The sequence below is a fragment of the Myxine glutinosa genome, chromosome 1, assembly GCF_964187855.1.
Source record: "Myxine glutinosa chromosome 1, kmMyxGlut1.1, whole genome shotgun sequence".
In the NCBI taxonomy this organism is placed as follows: Eukaryota; Metazoa; Chordata; class Myxini; order Myxiniformes; family Myxinidae; genus Myxine; species Myxine glutinosa.
Window position 1 is genome coordinate 384,757,551 of NC_136261.1, and position 20,547 is coordinate 384,778,097.

At 42.3% G+C, this 20,547-nt stretch overlaps 1 protein-coding gene across 6 annotated transcripts in view; it reads left to right on the forward strand.

Moving 5' to 3' along the window:
- LOC137416768 (uncharacterized) overlaps window positions 1-20,547 on the forward strand; it is a 40,683-nt gene that overhangs the window by 13,870 nt on the left and 6,266 nt on the right. For all 6 annotated transcript variants that reach the window (XM_078770256.1, XM_078770253.1, XM_078770252.1 and 3 more), the window contains one exon: window positions 11,073-11,183. In XM_078770256.1, coding sequence (XP_078626382.1) covers window positions 11,073-11,183 — 111 coding nt within the window. The remainder of the gene's footprint in view (window positions 1-11,072; window positions 11,184-20,547) is intronic.

The window sequence follows — 20,547 nt, forward strand, 5'->3', positions numbered from 1 at the left end:
TCAAGTCCATTGAGATATTTTTTTTTTAAATCGTGGCACGGTCAGTCATACACCACCCGAAATAACAGACGGGAAAATGCCGAGATATATATATTTTGTTTAAATCGCGGCATGGTCAGTCATACACCACCCGAAATAACAGCCGGGAAAATGCCGAGATATATTAAAAATTCGTCCATTTGATGACAATCGTCACGATGAAATATTTAATTTATACGTCGTCACAATAAAGTGGAGAGAGGAGCATAGCTTCATTCACGTGTCGCCACATACGGGAAATTGCCGAGATATATTTTTTTAAATAGCGGCATGGTCAGTCATACACCGCCTGAAATAACAGACGGGAAAATGCCGAGATATATTAAAAATTCGTCGCCACACACGGGAAATTGCCGAGATATATTTTCACTTTGCACAAAAATAACATCAAGTAATCCAATCAATAGGAATGTCCTGTGCCTATAAGATCGACGTTATAGGCACAGCTGCATCTAGGCATTGTGTAACATCGACGCGGCTTTTGTTTAAATTAAAACTTTTTGTACTTGTTTTTGTATACTTGATAGAGGCTCCTGAAAGACCGAGAGCAGAATGGAAGGGAATAAAATAGAAAGAGGACACAACAATAGCAGAGTCTAAGTGAGAGTGAGATGAAGGGGAGGGGACATGGGCACATGGGGGTGAACAAGCTGTGCAGAAGTTTAAGGAAACACAGGAAGAAGAGGAAGGGGAAATTGTGGATGATGAAACCAATCGACGAACAAATGAAAAGAGGTGAGGTTAGACAGAGAGTGAGGTGAAAAGATGTGAAAGAGGCAGAGAAAATGTGTGGAAGAGGAAGAGGTGAAAAAAGGTGAGGTGAGGTGAGATTGGGGCGGGGGGTGGGGGGGATGGTTGGGGGAAATCACAATTAACTGGAAAAAGGGAATGCTTTGAAATAGGGTCACTTGGGGGTGGAAAAGAACTTGTTTGGATGGAGGATGATCTGAGATTGTGATGAACAGTTGTCTTGAAGATTTGGAGGGAAGAATGAGAAGGAAGGCAATTTGGAAAGTGTTTCCACAGGTGGTTAAAAGGGGGAATTAAAGAGTGAAGGTGAACAGTTTCCCTGCATTTTGTGAGTTTCACCAGAGGGGATTGCTGGTAGATGTGTTCCTTGCAAAAACCTTGGGGGCAGGGGTAGGGACAACGCATGGAAGGAGCAGATCAGAAAGGAGACAGGATAAGAAAGAGACACCACTAACCTGTCTGTGCAGTGAATGTGATAGGCCCATAGACTCAGCTTCATCATGGAAGATTCCAACTATCTTGAGGCTTTGGTTCCACAGCATCCAGCTGAGCAAGGTGTGAGGCAGGGGTGCCAGCCCACAGGGGTTGCTGTGTATATGAACGAGTTACTGTGTATTTTGAGCTGTGGTTCCATCCTCCAGCACAAGAAATTTTCCCCGCGTTAGTTCAACTGCACGAGTTACTGTGTATTTTGAGCCATGGTTCTCTCCTTCAATGTGAGACAATCCCCTCGTGAGGCCAACTGTGCGCACTGAAACAGACGTGTGGTGAAACTAGTAAAATAAAAGCTTTGTGGTGGATTATTCATGCATTATTCGCATTCGTCTCTGCTCGGCGTCTTGGAGATAATTATTCTTGAACAGACTTGTTGCCCATTTGGGAGTCTGTCTGAGTCCATTACAATTCACATGTTTTAAAAGCCAATAGATATCTATCACCTGTCACTGGAGGAAACAACCAATCAGCTCTCACCTCAATCATCACCAGTTGTGACTATCACCAGATAATTGGTCAACACGAGGCCCTTCTTGTCAAAGAAGGCTGGATAAATCAACCAAGAAAAGCTAAGCAACATAAGGCCTTTGCCGTTCCAAGCTCGACCCAAATAATTGCACAGCGGCAGGCATTTCCAAGTAGCACAAGTATGAAAACCCAACTCTACAAGCTCACATCTGCTACTGTTTATCACTTATTGGCGCATCGTCAGCAATAGTTGACGGAACACTTCTGTGGAGTCATTCAGGTCATTGAATGCTCATTTACACTGGGAACTTGGTTTTCTGCATTGTTAACATTCATCTGTGGGATGGTGCACACATTGATGAATTCAATGCATGCGATAAACCAGGATGGCAGTTTTCCCTGTGTCCAGATTTGAACTCGGACAATGTTGTTCAAAGACATGTGTGCACTACTTTAAGGTATCTTGCCAGTCCAGTCCTTCAATACAATTAATCATCAACACATGATTGGCTCACCTGGAACGTTGTTCAGGGAAGCTTATGCGATGGCGCGTTGTCAGTCGGACAGTCCGTAAACACTTGCAACTGCTTCTCCGAAACTGCCAATGGGATTGTGACAAAACTTGGCACAAATGATATTTGGTATGTTGTGACTAAATTTTGTTCATGGCATGAGAAGAAAATCTCGGTTTAAGGGGGTCAACTGGGGGTCAACGTGGATCCAGGTTTGATCCCCAAAATAGGTATTTGCTTTTTCTCTCTGAAATTACACACACACACATTTTTGATGAAACCTCACCACAACCTTAATCACCTGTGAAGTACCAATGTTTTTGTACGATGCATTAGAAAAATTGGGGTCTGAAGATGTACACGGGTTTAGGAGGGGCAGGGGTTGCCCCCCCATAATAGGTAATTTTTTTTGTTTGTTTCAAGTCTTATGATTATGTTAGGAATATTGCACATGCTGACCTGTCTTCCAGCAACCATTGAAATTGGTTTAAAATACCTTCAGTCAGTGTAGTACACTGCTTTATTCCACCAGGCGAGCACCCAGTGGTATTGCCCCTGTTTTTCCAAACCAACTCCTGAGCTTTTCTCCACTTTCTGACTCTTTTGATCCTTTCCACTCCTCTTATTATATGTTCACATATGATGGCTTTGGCCGATTCATTCCATTCTCTGCATTTGTCAATATAGTTACGTTTGTGGGGGTAGGTAATGACATACCATAGTGGAGATAGAACTGTGTCAGGTAGCATGGACTGCGTGCGAGTCGGAAGCTAATCTCGATGTATTTAAGTAAAAAAACTGTGAGCTTAAGTGTTACGTGCTCCTCTCCAAACCCCGGTCATGGTGTACCTCCGAGCCCTGAAAGGAGTCACGGCAGAAAGGTGTGTTATTCTGTGTGTCAAAGACCAATGATGAAACCACACCAATTGTTACCAAAAAACAAGTATTGTATTAAGGTCACACAAGAATAACAGCACAAGAACAATATTAATCAATTGTCCAAGCAATGTTATATCATTCTTATGATTGTACCATCAGTTTCGTACAATATAACTCACTGCTCCAAGTGAGTGAAAAGAACATTCCCAAAGTCTCTGTCCCGGCATCAAGCCAAATTCGATCCACACTCCGGTGATCGCAAGAACGATGTCATATCGAGACCAGAATACAGTTCGGCTGGCAGTCACGCTGCCAAATTTGCGCAAAGGTGCCCTCAAGAGGCGATTGGGAAATCACACCTTCGGGTATGAATGTTCAACGGCTCCCAAACGGCGAACCGCTAATTCCCACTCGAAATCCACGTTACACACGCAAACCAGCTTAACGACTGGGTGCGGTGAAATGGCTGAAGCGAGGTGAAAAGCCTGGAGCGATGCGAAATCGGGAGCGAGGCAAAATGGCCGACGGGCCCGTACTGAAGGCGTACCTGCACTTCAACAATGATTCTCTTCGGAATCGACCGCAAAACCTGTCACGCAGGTTTATCTGTCACAGCGATAACCAATCTGTCACAGGAATCCCTTTCCCAGGAAACCCAAAGTTCACTCGTGACCCCCGTTCGCCAGCGTTTGCTCAAGACCTCAAAGCAGCTCGGCTTCTTCTCGACCTCACTTGTCCCGCTTTTTTTTCCTCCTCTTCTTCATCGAGTTTTCTCTCGATCCGGTTTCCGGTTTCTTTTAAAACATTAATTTTTTACCTTTTGCAAACAGTTATCTCCATTTCACTGAAATGATAACAATAACAGTACATGGAACCAAAAATGCTTACAGTGGATGAAAACCACAATGACGGAAGTGACGAATCCATAACACTTCCCCCCCTCAAGAAAGAAAGTTTGAACATAGTGAAAACTTTCTTTTCATGCAAAAACCCTTTTAACAAACAAAAGTAAAACTCACACCCAAATGATCAATTCACGTGAGCAACAATAATTAATATTCCCCAGAATAAAGCAACAAAACTTCCAAACAACCTACAATAATTTGCAATGTTATTTCACTCTTGATAAAGCATCAGCAACGACATTGTCCCTGCCCTTTACATGCTCAATTTCCAAGTTGAACTCCTGCAAAGCCAAACTCCATCTCATCAACCTCTGATTTTTATTTTTCATTTTTTGAATGAAGGTTAAGGGGTTGTGATCAGTGAAGACTTTTATAGGAAAGGTAGTAGTTCCCAGATACACCTCATAATGCTGAAGCGATAGCAGGAGAGCAAGGGTCTCTTTTTCCACGGTGGCATAATTTACCTGATGATTGTTCAACTTTTTTGAATAGGAGCACACCGGGTGATCCACGCCATCACCATCATCCTGTAATAGAACTGCCCCAGCCCCCACATCACTTGCATCAATGGCCAACTTGAATGGTTCTTGAAAATCTGGGGCTGCTAGGAGAGGGGAGTTCATTAATATCGCTTTGACATGGGCAAAGGCAGCTTGACATTTGTCATCCCAAACAAACTTGGTCTCTTTCCTCAGAAAATTCGTTAAAGGGGCTACCACATCAGAAAAATTCCTGCAAAACCGCCGGTACCAACCAGCCATACCCAAGAATCTCATAAGCTCCTTCTTCCCTTTTGGAGCTTGGAAGCGGTCAATGGCTTCTATCTTGGCTGTCGCTGGTTGCACCTGACCCTGACCTACTACATGGCCTAGGAACACCACCTGTACTTTTACAAACCCACTCTTAGATAAGCTGATGGTCAACCCTGCCTCGGTCAATTTTTTGAAAAATGCATGAATTTGTTTAATATGATTTTCCATGGTCATGGTGTGGATGATGACATCATCCAGATAAGCCTCCACCCACTCAAGGTCTGCAATGAGCTTATTAATCAGCCGTTGAAATGTAGCAGGCCCGTTTTTCAATCCAAAGGGAAGAACCTTGTCCTGATACAACCCATTTGGTGTGACTAAAGCCGAGATTTCCTTGGCTCGATCAGTAAGAGGAATCTGCCAATACCCTTTCAGCAAGTCAAATTTAGTTACAAATTTAGCTGGGCCTATCCTATCAATACAGTCATCAATCCTCGGGATGGGATATGAGTCTGTCTTGGGCACTGCATTAACCCGTTTTATATCCGTACAACAGCGAAAACTGCCACCGGGTTTTGGAACCAACACACATGGTGAGCTCCATTCACTGCTGCTTGGTTCGATGATGTCATTCTCCAACATATACTGAACCTCCTTCCGAAGATACTCCATCTTCACAGGGTTCATCCGATAGGGGTGTTGCTTCACAGGAGTGGCTTCCCCCACCTCAATATCATGATATACCAGGTCAGTACGACCAGGTACATCTGTGAACAAATGTGCAAGCGCAAAAATTAGGCTGGATAGTTGTCCTTGTTGTTCCCTCGTCAACTGACCTAATTTCTCATCTAAATGACTCGACACTTCCGTGTTCGTCAATCTGGGACAAGCCTGGTCATCAAAGTTATCAAACTTCACACCGGCCTCAACCTCTGGATTCTCTTGCTCCCCGACTACAGGCACGACAGGTGAGACAGGAACCATATTTTTCACAGGCTTCCTCTCATAATATTTCTTCAGTCGGTTGACATGACACAGCTGCCGCTTTTTCCGTCGGTCGGGAGTTGTCACCACGTAATCAGTTTCATTAACCCTCCTTTCGATTTCATAGGGACCAAAATACCTAGCCTGTAGTGGCTGACCTGGAACAGGAAGCAACACTAACACCCGGTCCTCAGGACTGAAATTTCTTATCTGAGATTTCCTGTCATGTCTCACTTTCATTTTATCCTGTGTCACTTTCAAGTTTCTTCTCGCAACTTCACAAGGCTTTGCCAATCTGTGCTTAACCGTTGACACATACTCTACCACTGTTGACTGTGACTCCTCCTGTAGCCACTGTTCTTTCACCAGTTTCAATGGTCCTCGAACTGCGTGTCCAAACGCAAGTTCAAAAGGACTGAATCCCAATGACTCTTGAACAGATTCCCTCATAGCAAACAACAATAAGGGTATTCCTTCATCCCAATCCTTGTCACATTCAAAACAATACGTTCTGATCATATTCTTCAATGTCTGGTGCAACCTTTCCAAGGCCCCTTGGCTCTCGGGATGGTAAGTACGTGATCTTAGTTGCTCCAATCCCAACAGGTGTACCACTTGCTGAAAAAGCGTTGACATGAAATTGGAACAATGATCAGACTGGATGACCTTAGGTAGGCCAACCAAAGTGAAAAATGTAATCAAGGCTTTCGCAATAACTGCCGCAGTAATTTTTCGAAGAGGCACTGCCTCTGGGAACCTTGTGGAAGCGCACATTATGGTCAGCAAATACTGATGTCCAGCCTTAGTTTTCGGTAAAAGGGCCTACACAGTCAATAATGACTCGGCTGAATGGCTCTTCAAAAGCTGGAATTGGTTTTAAAGGTGCGGATGGGACTTTCTGATTAGGTTTTCCCACGAGCTGGCAAGAATGGCAAGATTTACAGAACTCCGCCACATCACGTCGCAATCCTGGCCAGAAAAAACATACCAATATCCTGTCACAGGTCTTGTTCACTCCAAGGTGCCTGGCCAAAGGTGTCTCATGCACCAAACTCAATATCTCCTTCCGGTATGGCAGTGGCACCACAATCTGGTGACGAACTTTCCACTCATCATTTGCTGGCACCTCCGGTGGTCTCTATTTTCTCATGAGTATTTCCCCTTTCATGAAGTAACCAACAGGTATCTTCATAGCCTCTTCCTCTGTAACGGCTTTATCAATCAAACTCCGGATCTCCGAATCTCCGTGTTGTTCTTCGACAAGTCTCTTTTGGACCAGCACCGTTTGTTCAACCTCGTTCCCAGATGTCTCCGACGGACACTCCATTTCCTCTTTTGGTCCAGATGCCACCTTTTCCTTCGGTTCCTTGATGTCGCTCCTTTTCCTATTATCTCTTCCAGACTTTTTCTCCAATATCGCTCAGGAACCCAAATCCACCTCACCTTCCTTCTCTTTCTCTTCAGAGCGCTTCCTACCCATAGCACGGGTCACGGCACAGGATGGAAAGATACCCGGAATCTCCTGCTCTAACTGTGCGGTGTTATTTTCCATACTGGGCTTTTCAACCAACATTGGATTACCAGAAACTCGACCACCGGCCAAATCATTCCCGATAATAAAAGAGATTCCCTCTACAGGAAGAGTGGCTTGTAACCCCACAGTGGCCGGTCCTGACACCAAGTCAGACTTTAAATGGATTACATGAAGAGGAGCTTTAATAGAGCCACCAACCCCCTGTAAAATAAAACGAACACCAGTTGCCGTCTTCTCTGACAATGGCAAAATGCCCTCAAGCATCAAAGATTGATGAGCTCCTGTGTCCCTCAATACCCTAACAGGTCTCTGGTTAGTCAAGTCCCCATCCATTGACACAAACCCCTCGGAAATAAAAGGTTTGTAACCCTCTTGGACAAGGTCATTCTGTGATGCCATAACTTTGGCACGGGAACCTTCACAAGGCACTGTCCTCCAAGGACGATTTCTTGCATTGGCCAATGCATTCGGAGTTGCACCAGTTTGACTCCTCTCCTGATTTTTCCTTTTCAGGGCGTAACATTGGGACATCAAATGCCCAGGTTTTTTGCAAAAAGCGCAAGTAGGCCCTGAGGAAAACCTCGTGGTCTGCCTCGGGCCCCCCGGAAGATAGGTATGTCTTGGAACTGCAGTCTTATGATCCCTGAAAGTCGCGGTGTCAGATTTGTCCCCATAGTCCTCTTTGGGCCGCCTGCATGAAAATTTGTTCTCCGAACCTGATTTGCCATAACTCCCCTGGCTAACTCTATGCGGGAAGTTAGGTTTGTGGAACCCCATCCTGTGTGTCAAGGCATAGTCATCTGCCACTGTTGCTGCCTCATACAACTCCGGTACTTTTTTTTCATCCAGATGTACTTTAATGTCCACGTGGACACACTGTTTGAATTCCTCCACCAATATCAATTGTCGCAAAAGGTTGAAGTCTTTCCCAATCTCCTTCGAGTCACACCACCTATCAAACATAGTTTCCTTCATTCTGGCAAACTCCACATGGGTCTCATTCTCCCTCTTCCTGGCATTCCTGAATTTTTGTCGGTAAGCTTCAGGGACCAATTCATAGGCTTTGAGAATGGTTTTCTTCACTATCTCATAATCTGCACATTGGTCAATCGGTAAAGCCGAATAGATATCTTGAGCTTTACCCACCAGAACACTTTGCACGAACATAGTCCAGGACCCCACAGGCCATTTTAACATTTGAGCCACCTTCTCAAAGTGTAAAAAAAACTTGGCTACCTCCTTTTCATTGAAGGGTGGAACCAGCCTCATGTGCCTACTAACATCCCAAGAGTTCTGACTGGTTGTCGAACTAGCCGGCATGGATACTACTCCGTTCCCCCAGTAATTCCAGCTCCTTGAGTTTGAGTTCCTTCTGGTACTCCATGTCCCGTTCCTTTAACTTCCTTTCGGCTCTCCTTTCCTCTGCTCTTTCCTCTGCTCTTCTTTCTTCTTCAGCTCTCCTTTCCTCTGCTCTTCTCTCCTCGAGTTCTTTTTCAGCTCTCCTTTCCTCTGCTCTTTCCTCGGCTTTCCATTCAAACTCTTTTAACCTTTCCTGGCTCTGCAGTTGCATCTCCAATTTCCAGAGCTCCACATTTCCTTTTTCCGCTGGTAACCAATCCAAGGCTACCTCTTCCCATGTACCATGTCCTACTATAGACTCTACCACCAATGTCTGAATCTCTGCTTTCTTCATACTAACTCGGACCTCCAAGTTAAAATATTTGGCCAACATCATGAGTTCCGATCTTTTTAACGCCTGGAATTGTGCCTCATTAGGGGACGCCGCAAACCTTTCTGCGTGAAACACCATGGTGACTATTAGTTAGCACCTGTTAACCTTCACACAAAAAAAAATTCCAATTTTTTGAAAAATTTGGGGGTGTTAAAAAATTCCAAATTTGGGAATTTTGGGAATGTTAGGGAATTCTATCCCAGACGAGGCCCCCAATTTCTGTTACATGCTCCTCCCCAAACCCCGGTCACGGTGTACCTCAGAGCCCCGAAAGGAGTCACGGCAGAAAGATGTGTTATTCTGTGTGTCAAAGACCAATGGTGAAACCACACCAATTGTTACCAAAAAACAAGTATTGTATTAAGGTCACACAAGAATAACAGCACAAGAACAATATTAATCAATTATACAACCAATGTTATATCATTCCTGTGATGGTACTATCAGTTTCGTACAATATAGCTCACTGTGCTCCAAGTGAGTGAAAAGAACATTCCCAAAGTCTCTGTCCCGGCATCAAGCCAAAGTCGATCCATGCTCTGGTGATCCTAAGAACGATGTCGTATCGAGACCAGAATCCAGTTCGGCTGACAGTCACGCTGCCAAAGATGCGCAAAGGTGCCCTGAAGAGGCGAGTGGGAAATCACACCTTCCGGTATGAACGTTCAACGGCTCTCAAACGGCGAACCGCAAATTCCCACTCGAAATCCACGTTACACACGCAAACCAGCTTAACGACTGGCTGACAGCGGTGACACGCTGAAACGCTGACACGCTGACAGGTGACATGCTGACAGCGGTGAAATTGCTGAAGCGATGTGAAAAGCCTGGAGCGATGCGAAAACGGGAGCAAGGCAAAATGGCTGACGGGCCCGTACTGAAGGCGTACCTGCACTTCAACAACGATTCTCTTCGGAATCAACCGCAAAACCTGTCACGCAGGTTTATCTGTCACAGCGATAACCACTCTGTCACAGGAATCCCTTTCCCAGGAAACCCAAAGTTCGCTCGTGACCCCTGTTCGCCAGCGTTTGCTCAAGACCTCAAAGCAGCTCGGCTTCTTCTCGACCTCATTTGCTCCGCTTCTTTTTCTCATATTCTTCATCTGGTTTTCTCTCGATCCGGTTTCCGGTTTCTTTTAAAACATGAATTTTTTACCTTTTGCAAACAGTAATCTCCATGTCACTGAAACGATGACAATAACAGTACATGGAACCAAAAATGCTTACAGTGCATGAAAAGCACAATGAAGGAAGTGACGAATCCATAACATTAAGTTTGTTTATGTGTCTTCACATGGGGTTGGGGGCGGGGGGGGGGGGTTGGGGGGAGGGGGGTGGAGTTTGTGTTAACTTAGTCTGGTCAAGATTAGTTTTCCCCAGTTTGTAATTGCTCCCTGTGGTTTTTCCCAATGTTTTTAGAATTATAACAAGCCGGCCATAAAAACGCATGTCTTTAACCAACAACAACAACAATCACCGGCAGTACCCAGACATTATGATCGGCAAGTAAGCCTGCCCACATTAATATGATAGGAAAGTGGCCCCACCCAGTAAAGGCGGAGAATAGGTGGGTGGTCAAGAGGGCCATGAGGCCCTGCGCCCGAAGATCTCGGCGGATTGGATGGCGTGATGTCAGATCTTGAAGGTTCGACCTTGGAGGAAGAATCGTGCAGGCGCTCACTCGGTCTTGCTTTCGGCTGGAGCAGTTTTTTTTGTCTCGTATGCACTCGTGCAGAGAACTGTTCGGAGCTCGGAGACCCTTTGCAACGTTGGATCCAGGGGTGTTGATTTGGGAGAACTGGAGCTGTGTCATGTTTTGGAGGTAGACCAGAGCGAAAGAGGACCAGCCGAACTAACCCCCTTATGTTTGTGGTGACGTGGAGAGGAATTTCGTGCCATCTTGTTAACTTGCGTGCATTCCCTCCAAAATGCAATATTTATTGATACATTTTAAGAGTGTGGAACCAGCTATACAAGTGACACAAGAGTGCCTGCATTTAATAAAAGTTACTTTTTCCAGATTCATTTTTGAAAGTGGAAGTGAAAACTGAGCACGACATTGATGTCCACCTGGAGCGACCTGAACCAAATGATGCTGAAGCTTCTTGCCTCAAAAACTCTCTCCATGAAGGTTTCTGTCGATGTCCACACATTTTGATTTGAATAGTTTGATGATGAACTCTGGTGTTAAGAAAACCAACACCACGTTATGATTTAATTGCTTTAAGAAATAACCACGATGGTCGATCAATTTCTCAAACATCAATTATCCCCTTCATTATTATATAAAATATTTTAACTAACAATGATATACCTTGTTGCATCCTATTTTCCTTAATTTGTACAATCATCAATTCTGATTGAATTTTAATTTGACACCTGTTATTATTGCCCCCATTGGACTTTGTCAAAAATGGGGGTATATGGATTGGGTCTCATCCGTCCGCAACCACATCTCGGAGATGAATGGACCAATTTTTTTCAGAAAGACAACACATAATGGTGTTCATATGCACATAATTTTGTTTCACATTGCAAAGATTGGGCTTGGTGTTGGGCAAAGATTGGGCAAAGATAACCCTGGTGTTGGGCTAGCGGCTAGGGTGCCAGCTTAGGATCCTAGGATCCTGGGTTCGAATCCGAGTCGATCGCTGAATTAATGCCAGGGGGGTTGACTCAGCCTGTCATCCTTCCGAGGTCGGCAAATTGAGTACCAGTTCACTGGTAATTCCCTGCTCGTCGTAAAAAGGCGACAAAAAGGGTTGGCGGCAGGAAGGGCATCCGGCCGTAAAACATTGCTTCAAAAAGGGGACCAAAAAACAACAACAACCACGGTGCCCGAAAAGGCCAAACCCCACTTTGAGGGGAAAAATGGCCTCTAAAGGTGTTTTTTAAATTTTTTTATTGCAAAGATCGCTGGCTGGTGGCCATTTCAGATGTAAAAAAAACTCTATGTTGAACACATCCTCAATCATTTGTCAGACACGCATTTGCTGATGTTGTTCAAACTTGACAGATGGATAATAAATGATGGCTAACATACGCACGTCATTTTCCTTTGAGATCAGATCCAAGATGGCCAACTGGCAGCCATTTTGTGACTTCAACGTTGCCCCAACCATTTCTTGAACATTCATCGTCCGATTTTGATCAAACTTGGCATAAGCACCACATGATGGCATATATGTGCACCTCCCTTTATTGTGCGATCTGATCAAAGAGGGTCGACTGGTAGACTGGTGGCCATTTTAGTTGTCAAAACCCAATATTGACCACATCCTCAACCATCTCTCAGATATGCATTTACCAGTCTTGTTCAAACTTGGCACACAGAAAATGAGTGATTGGTTTCATCATTTTCTTTCGAGATTTGATCCGAGATGGCCGATTGGTGGCCATTTTGTTCCTAAACCATGTCCCCAACCATTTCTCGACATGCTTGGGCCGGTTTTGTTCAAACTTTACACAAAGACAATGCATGAGAGCATATACATGCAGAAGATTTTGTTTTGTAATGCAACCAAAATAGCCGGCTGACGGCTTATAACTCCGTATGGCAAAATTACTAAATAACACGGGCTATGACAATTTACGTCTTTTTCTTCTTGTTGATTTATTTTATATGTTTATATATGATCTTGGCTTATGGAAAAGTGAGATGACAGAGAGAGAAAAAAAGCAACAAATTGATAGGGTAGTCAGGCCATAGTTGAACGGACGCAAGGAAGTAGTAACAGCGAGATGAGAGAGAAGGGGAGGAAAGAGTCAGCCGATGATAGTGTTTTGTTGGGATGTGGTTCATGTGTCTCGATAATATTTTGGGTGACGAAGTAGATGGCATGAGATAGTGGTGAACTTTATCACCTTGGTGGAAAGAATACAATTCAACTATATTTGGCCTCATGTGATCACTTTTTTAAACACACACACGCACGCATAGTAACCTCATGACAAAGAAGGACACAGACACACCCTTTCAACCAATAGCAGAACATCCAAATAAATGCAATAGTGGGCAAAAATATTGGCACCCTTGCACATTTTTTCAAATAATGCACCATTTCGTCCAGAAAATTTTTGAAATTTAATAATCTTTTGGTATCCACATATGTATTTCTTTGGTTTGCAGAGAAAAAAAACGAAAAAAAGGTGAAAAAAAAGAATTGCTAAATGTTATCTCCTTCCACACAGAAATCCTAAAATATCCTGAACAATATTATTGGTACCTTTTAGAAATTGTTAGAAATAATTAGATTTCAAGTACCGGTAGGTCATTCTCCTTTACTCTGGAATTGAACTCGCCTGTGGTGAGTTGCAGGTGCCTGTAATATAAAAATCACTCATTCAACAGTTTGAAAAGAGAAAAGGAGTCATTCTGCTGTTTTGTGTCACTGTGTGTACCGCAATGAGCATGGAGAAAAGAAAGAAAACTAGAAAATTGTCTGAGGAGGTCAGACACAAGATTGTAGCCAAGCATGGACAATCTCAAGACTACAAATCCATCTCCAGAGACCTTCATGTTCCTGTGTCCACTGTACGCAATGTTATCAGTGAGGTTAAGGCCCATAACACTGCAGCACACCTCCCTGGACGTGGCCGAAATAGAAAACTTGATTGAAGATTGCAGTGAAGTATTGTTTGAATGGTGGAGAAAACTCCTTGATCAACTGCCAAATAGGTTCAAGCTGACCTTCAGACACAAGGTACGACAGTTTTGTGGAATTTTGGACAGTATGTAATTGATGAATCAATAATTCAATGTTCAAAACCTTTTGTCAGAAGAAGGATTGACAATTTTTAATTCTTGAGGAGGATATCACTTTTTGTTTACATGAGGATACACAGCAAGAAACAATAACCCTTGTCAAACCAGGAAGATGACACTGTAGCACATTGCAAGATACACGACAAAATCCTAAGTCCTGGTACAGTAGAGATGTGCATCAAAGAAAATATCATAAGGATACACCAAATACACAGTAGCATTCACAGTATACAATATTGACATGCTGTATCGACAAACCAAATGAAAATCCTAAGTACAATGTCAACATTCAGTATTTACAAACCAAGTGAATATCCTAAGTACAATATCAACATACAATATTTACAGCCCAAGTGAAATCTGAGCATTTGAAGTTGTCCACATGTCTTTTATACCTGATGGAAACAAAGAAATAAATTGGGAGGAGCAAGTGAAAGGAGGAGTGAAGATGGGATTGGTCGCATGAAGAAAAGGGGAGGAGAGTAGTTGGATTGGTTGAGCAAAGTGTGGGTGGGAGGGTTTAGGACAGTGGGGATTGGTCAAATGAAATATATGGAGGGTGGGGGGTTGGGAGGGATCGAGCGATGGGCAAATGCAATTTGATCGGTCGATTTAATGTTGGGATGGGCCGACTTCTGCCGAGTGTGTTCGAGATTAGATCTGCATATCAAATATTCTTAATGAGGCACATCTGTTTCCCATTGCCTTTTGTCAGACCTTGCGGAGCCATCATTTTTGTCCCCCGTCGCATTGCGGAGCGAAAGGGGGACTATGGTTTTCGTGTCAGTCCGTCTGTACGTGTGTGCGTGCGTGCGGGCGTGCTTGCGTGCATGTTTAAGCGAAAGACCGCGTTCAAATTTGGTGTGAGGGTGCAACCCACGTCAAAATCCAAGATGGCCGCCACCATGTATGTCTGACGCCATGTATGTCTGAACCTTGTGAGTGGAATATCTTGAAAAATAAGCGAAGTACCAACTTCTAATCTGGTGTGTGGGTGTATCTAGGCATAAGGAAGAAAGCTATTGAAAATTGGGTCGCCACGTCAAAATCCAAGATGGCCGCCTTGCGTCTTCCACTTTGTCAACTTGCATCACTTCACCGACAGGGGGACCTAGGCGAAACGCTTGTTTTAATTATCCTTGAAGACTTCAAGGACATTTGAAGATCATTCATTGACTATCAATGTGAAGCATTTGTAAGAAATAGGTGGATACGGCTTTTACTCGTGTTTGACACCACAAGGACATCTGAAAGATTACTCACATTATACTGTGCAAATGTAAACAACAAAAAACGTTATATATTTTACTTATTAAACTTTTAAATATAATCTTAGAAATACGTGAGTTTTGCAAGCACATCAAATTCCAAACCTGCATGTTATCCGTAATTCATTCATCTTCTGCACATCCATTGTTTCACAGGATTCTTGCATAACTGTCCCGACAATTCAGCAGATGCCCATAATTTCAATTGCTGCTTCCGAATAAGATCCACTGGGAACTCCTGACAGCCCTCCAACTCAAAAGGCCAGAGATAACTCCCCCGCCATAGCAAACCCACATGCAACTGCATCAATTACAAGTATTTAGTTCTGAATTGTTCCCAGATGGTTTTTTTTGAAAAAACAAGACTGCATTGACAATTCCATGCACAATTTTAAGACTGATAGAAACAGTCATAAGACCAACTTATATGTGAAGCAAGTGGGAAAGAAAGGTTCATGTGAATCACCATCCCCCAGAGGTCACGTAGGCAAAACCATCCACTTCCAGAAGTGGGAGGGAACACACCCCTCCACCCTGCCCAATAATTTACAAGTATTTGCATTTTATTATCAAACAATGTGACATTCAGACTCCCTACTGAGCCGAGACCATAGCCACAATGAAAACAAGTTTGCCGAGCAAATGGCAAACAAGCATTGATGGAAATTAGTTTTACCAAACAATGGAATTTGTAATTAATTTTTTTTGAAAACCTATTTACTTCAGAAAACCTGGTGCCAGATGTATCAAACTTTGCCTTGAAACCAATATCTTTCAAATTAATATCGTTCGACAACCTATTTATCGAACTCAGTACAAAAACATTTAAAACAATATTTGAGTGTATTAAAAACATAATGCAATGACATTTTCTGAATAATTATTCGATATCCATTCTAATACTATATTTCAAAGCACCATATCTTTAACTATATTACCCTTCGTCAAAAAGAAATATTATATAGAATATATGGATATACTGTTGAGTGTATAAAAAATGTATAAACTTATATGTATCATTAAAACCTTGTACACAAGATAAGTAGGTTCTAAACACACGATTTTGACTGGTTGTGGCTCATATGAATCACTCGATTCATCGAAAAAATTTACATTTCCGCCATCGCTCCTTTGGTCCTGTATCCAGGACCATAATATAGAAGTGTTCAATTTAATTATTTCAGTCACAGGTTGACCCTGTTTTGAGGAACAATCGTTCAGAATTTTAACCCTGCTTTCACAAATAATTTACATCGACCGACGGCATGCATACACCATCCTGATGGAAAAGTTTGTTTGTTGTTAGCACCGTCTTGCATGTTCAATCCCTCCGTCATTGACAGTTCAGTTTGTTGCGGAGCTCTTTCATTCAAGTGATCCACTTCCTTTAACATTTGGCAATTATTTATATGTGATTCTCTGCAGCAGGATGAATGCTGGAACTCTGTGCTCCGGTAATCAAAGAGTGACCCTTATCTCTCATGTGCTTGAGGAACCAGGTACAGGTCACAATCTTCCCTGTGCTTGCAAAGCACAATCTGCCACGTTTCAGCAGCACATACGCCATTGCGTGTTGAATCACCAATATGGTTGTCGATGGGCAAGATCACAAAACAACTCTGCACAGCAGGCAGCATCACTGCCATTCTGACAACAAGCATGAGCAGATCTTCACCAAGGCTGTTGTCCAGTTTCATCTGACATGCCCTCTCAAGCAGAGAGTGTGAGGAGCTGCACAAATCCCGCTCAATCAGCAGAATTGTGTGAGGTGAGGACCAAAGCTGGAGGTGCATCAATGAAGGCTCCAGGATCATGATGTCCAATTGATCCATGATGCACACCAGGCACAGCCAGCAGAGCCATGAAGGCCCAGTGTCCAGCGCAGTCCCATCCAGGACTCACCCTCCTTTGGCAATCAGCAGAGTCGCGATGTCATGTTGGAACATCAGGCAGGAGCTGTAGTTTGCCATGCCAATGGAAGAAGAAACATTGGCTGTTGATGTGGGTTCCAAAACAGGTGCTGATGTGATAGATATTTCTGACATTGTGCTGAAGCAGGTGGTCACTTTCAACCCACATATGACAATGTGGTTCAGGCAAATGGTCGTCTTGAAACTCCTGCGAGGGCAGGTGAAACACAATTATCAATTTTCCAAAGGAAATTGTCTTTCCATGTTTTGGAGGTGCATGCCATAATAAATTCATCTTGAGCCAGCCAAATTCACTGATCATCATCTCCAGCAACTCTTCCAAAAGCCTCTTTTTGATTCTCACAAGTGGGTTATTCTCCTCTTTCATTTAATCACACCAGAGCCTGTTTCCAACACACTGGATCAAGCAGAATCATTTTATAACATGGAATTAACACATTATAACTGACAATCTAATTAATATCCCAATTATGTCCTGCCTTGTAACAATTTACGTTGGTACACAGGTTCCCCTGGAACATTTGAAAGATTATATTTCATGTGTAACACCTGAACAAAACATATTAAATCAGGGGTGTACATGTTTCGAGCAGAACCAAAGTACATATGAATGCATTCAATAAATCTTCAAATTGTATTTCCCTTTATCTCACAAAACAAAATACCCAAAATTCTATCACCCAGAAATCTCAAATCTTATGTATTCATTCAACATTTGCATAATCATGTGGTCCTCTCACCACAAGGTGAGAAGGAAATCAATCATTACTGGAACTTTTAAATAATTTTTCTTCTTTCATCAACCTTACTTTCATATTTTACTTGCAAAATATCTCATGTAATTCACAGGTGCTCATCCAAGCATTAGCAAAATCTTTTTTGCAAATCAAATCAAAGCAAAAATCCAAAATTAACCATGTATGTATTGTTATCATAATTATCACAGATCTCCTTCGTATCAATTTTCAAAAAAAACTGTCTGTATGGTTCGCATTACTTTCAGCACGTAATTCCTTGAAATCATCATTACCTCCCTTCTTTTTTTTTTTTTTATAACAAATAAAACAAACAAAAATAATAGGCCTCAATTTATCAACCTGAATGTTTGTTTATAATAGGCCTCATTTTCCCCATCCTTAACAATTTTTCTTTCACGTTATTTTCATTATCTCTCACATTCATTATTTTACAAAATCATTTGCCAAGATCTGTATTTCCCCCTCTCCTTTTTATTAAAATCAACCATTTTCTCTTGCCATGGAATAGTCCATTATTCATCTATCTATAATTCCAGTAATCTCTGTGTGTCTGTGTGTCTGTGTGTTTGTTTGTTTGTCTGTGACCGCTGTTTCTCGACAACCACGGGTCCGATATACTTGAAACTTGCCAGGTATATTGCTGGGGACCCGAGGATGTGCCTTTTCAAGGTTTCATATTAATCGGAGAAGTAGTTACCGAGCTATGTCCAAAAAACGATTCAACCAATCAGAGAGCAGCGAGCTATCACGTGTGCCGAACGTGGCGAACAGACTCTGCCTCGGACGGCACATTTGAGAGCGTATTCATTTATTTCACGTTGGCAAACTATGTTGCCGCTATGTTGGCGTTAAACTATGTTTTAAAACGAATTAAAACTAATTTGCGATTCTTTCGCTTTCCTGCGCGTTTGTGCACGCTATGGCGATTTCTTTACCAAACTCCGCAAGCCGTTCGCTTTGGACCAAACCATTTCATGTAAATAGAGGGGGGGGGGGGGGGGGATTGTCACCGTACTCGCAAGCCGTTCGCTTTGGACCAAACCATTTCATGTAAATAGAGGGGGGGGATTGTCACCGTACTCGCAAGCCTTTCGCTTTGGCTTTGCGAATGGACCAAACCATTTCATGTAAATAGAGGGGGGGGGATATAATTTTAGATATATATATATAGTACGGGCATGCCCTAGTATAAATAATCATAAGAGTTCTGTAAAACATCTCTATCTTTAAAACTTAGCCAATTATTTTAACCCACATGTTTGCCCCAAAAAACAACAAGTCACATTCCCTGTATATTGCCAACATTGTTTGTCATCAACATTTTTTAAGTATCATCCAGAACTAAAATTTTATTAATCCATCAACTTGTAGATGTGTATATTTATATCCCATTAACCCAATAGCTCTCAATTGCTTGTTTTTTTTCATAATGCCATATATCCATATTTCTTTTCAAAATGTTCCTGACTTACACATTAATCCCATTAGACCTCAAATAACCTACAATCCTAGAAATAATTTTGTGACATTTCAACAACGATTACCATATTATTGTACTTCTCATTAGTAACAATCCACACATTCAAAGGACAGATAGCAGTTTCCTATGTGTATACCTATGTAACAGGTGTATGATTATGTAACAGATGTATGCCCCAAGGGGCACTGTTTCCTTCCCTTTTTAATCCACCTTATAAAATATCCACACCACTCATTAAAAAAATACTATAAATCACATAATTCCACTCTTCCTTCAGTGAGGCCATGTTGTCCTTCTGGTTCAAGATTCACATTTCATTCCATTAATTGGAGCATCCCTTCATTTTTTTTATCATCAATTGTGATAAAAATTGATCATTTGAACACAAATTGAACAAAATTGAATGAATGAATGAATGATCGTTTTGAGGCCATTTTTCTCCGCTAGAGGGGGGTTAGCCTTGCGGGCCCCATGACAATCATGGTTCCCTGTTTGAGGCAATGCTTTTATGGCCAGATGCCCTTTCTGACGCCAACCCTTAGTCGCCTCTTACAATGCGCAGGAATACGGTGTACCTATTCTAAATCGGGGTACACACCGGGATCATTCGTCCCAGCAAGTTGGTACTCAATTTGCCGACCTCGGAAGGATGACAGGCTGAGTCAACCCCACTGGTTGAACAAAATTGAACAAACAAAACAGTTCCATTCACTCGACATTCTTTTCACAGCACAAAGTTCACTTGAACATCCTTTTACTGGATGCTCCCCCTTTATTTTTATTATTTTCACAAGGGAAAAAAATAACCTAGTTTTATCATCAAATTCTACAAATTTCATATTTCCGCTTTATTTAACTCATGAATACAAATGACACCGGTATGGAGATGTCCCAATTTATCAAAAGTGTATGGTGTTAGTGCACTTAACGTGCCGTTTTCTTTTTTAAATTATGTAACAGCACGCTCAATAGTTCATAAAATTTGTGTTTTTCCTCCATTTTGAGGTTCACTACTATATCTCGTTCATATCATTAATCATAACACAATATCTATTGTGATAAAACGTGCAGTACTAATGATTGACCATCCTCATAAACCTTTGATTTGTGAGGTCCATGCCATCACAAGATGAATCCACTAGATCGTAATTTCAACCATGCTTCTCCACTTCTAACCCAAATATTTTCCATTTACTAAATAAAATGAATTTTATGAATTTTCTCATTATTCAAAAGTTTACAAAACGTCCCAAATCTGTATATTATTTTCCACTGTGGTTACATTAAACCATA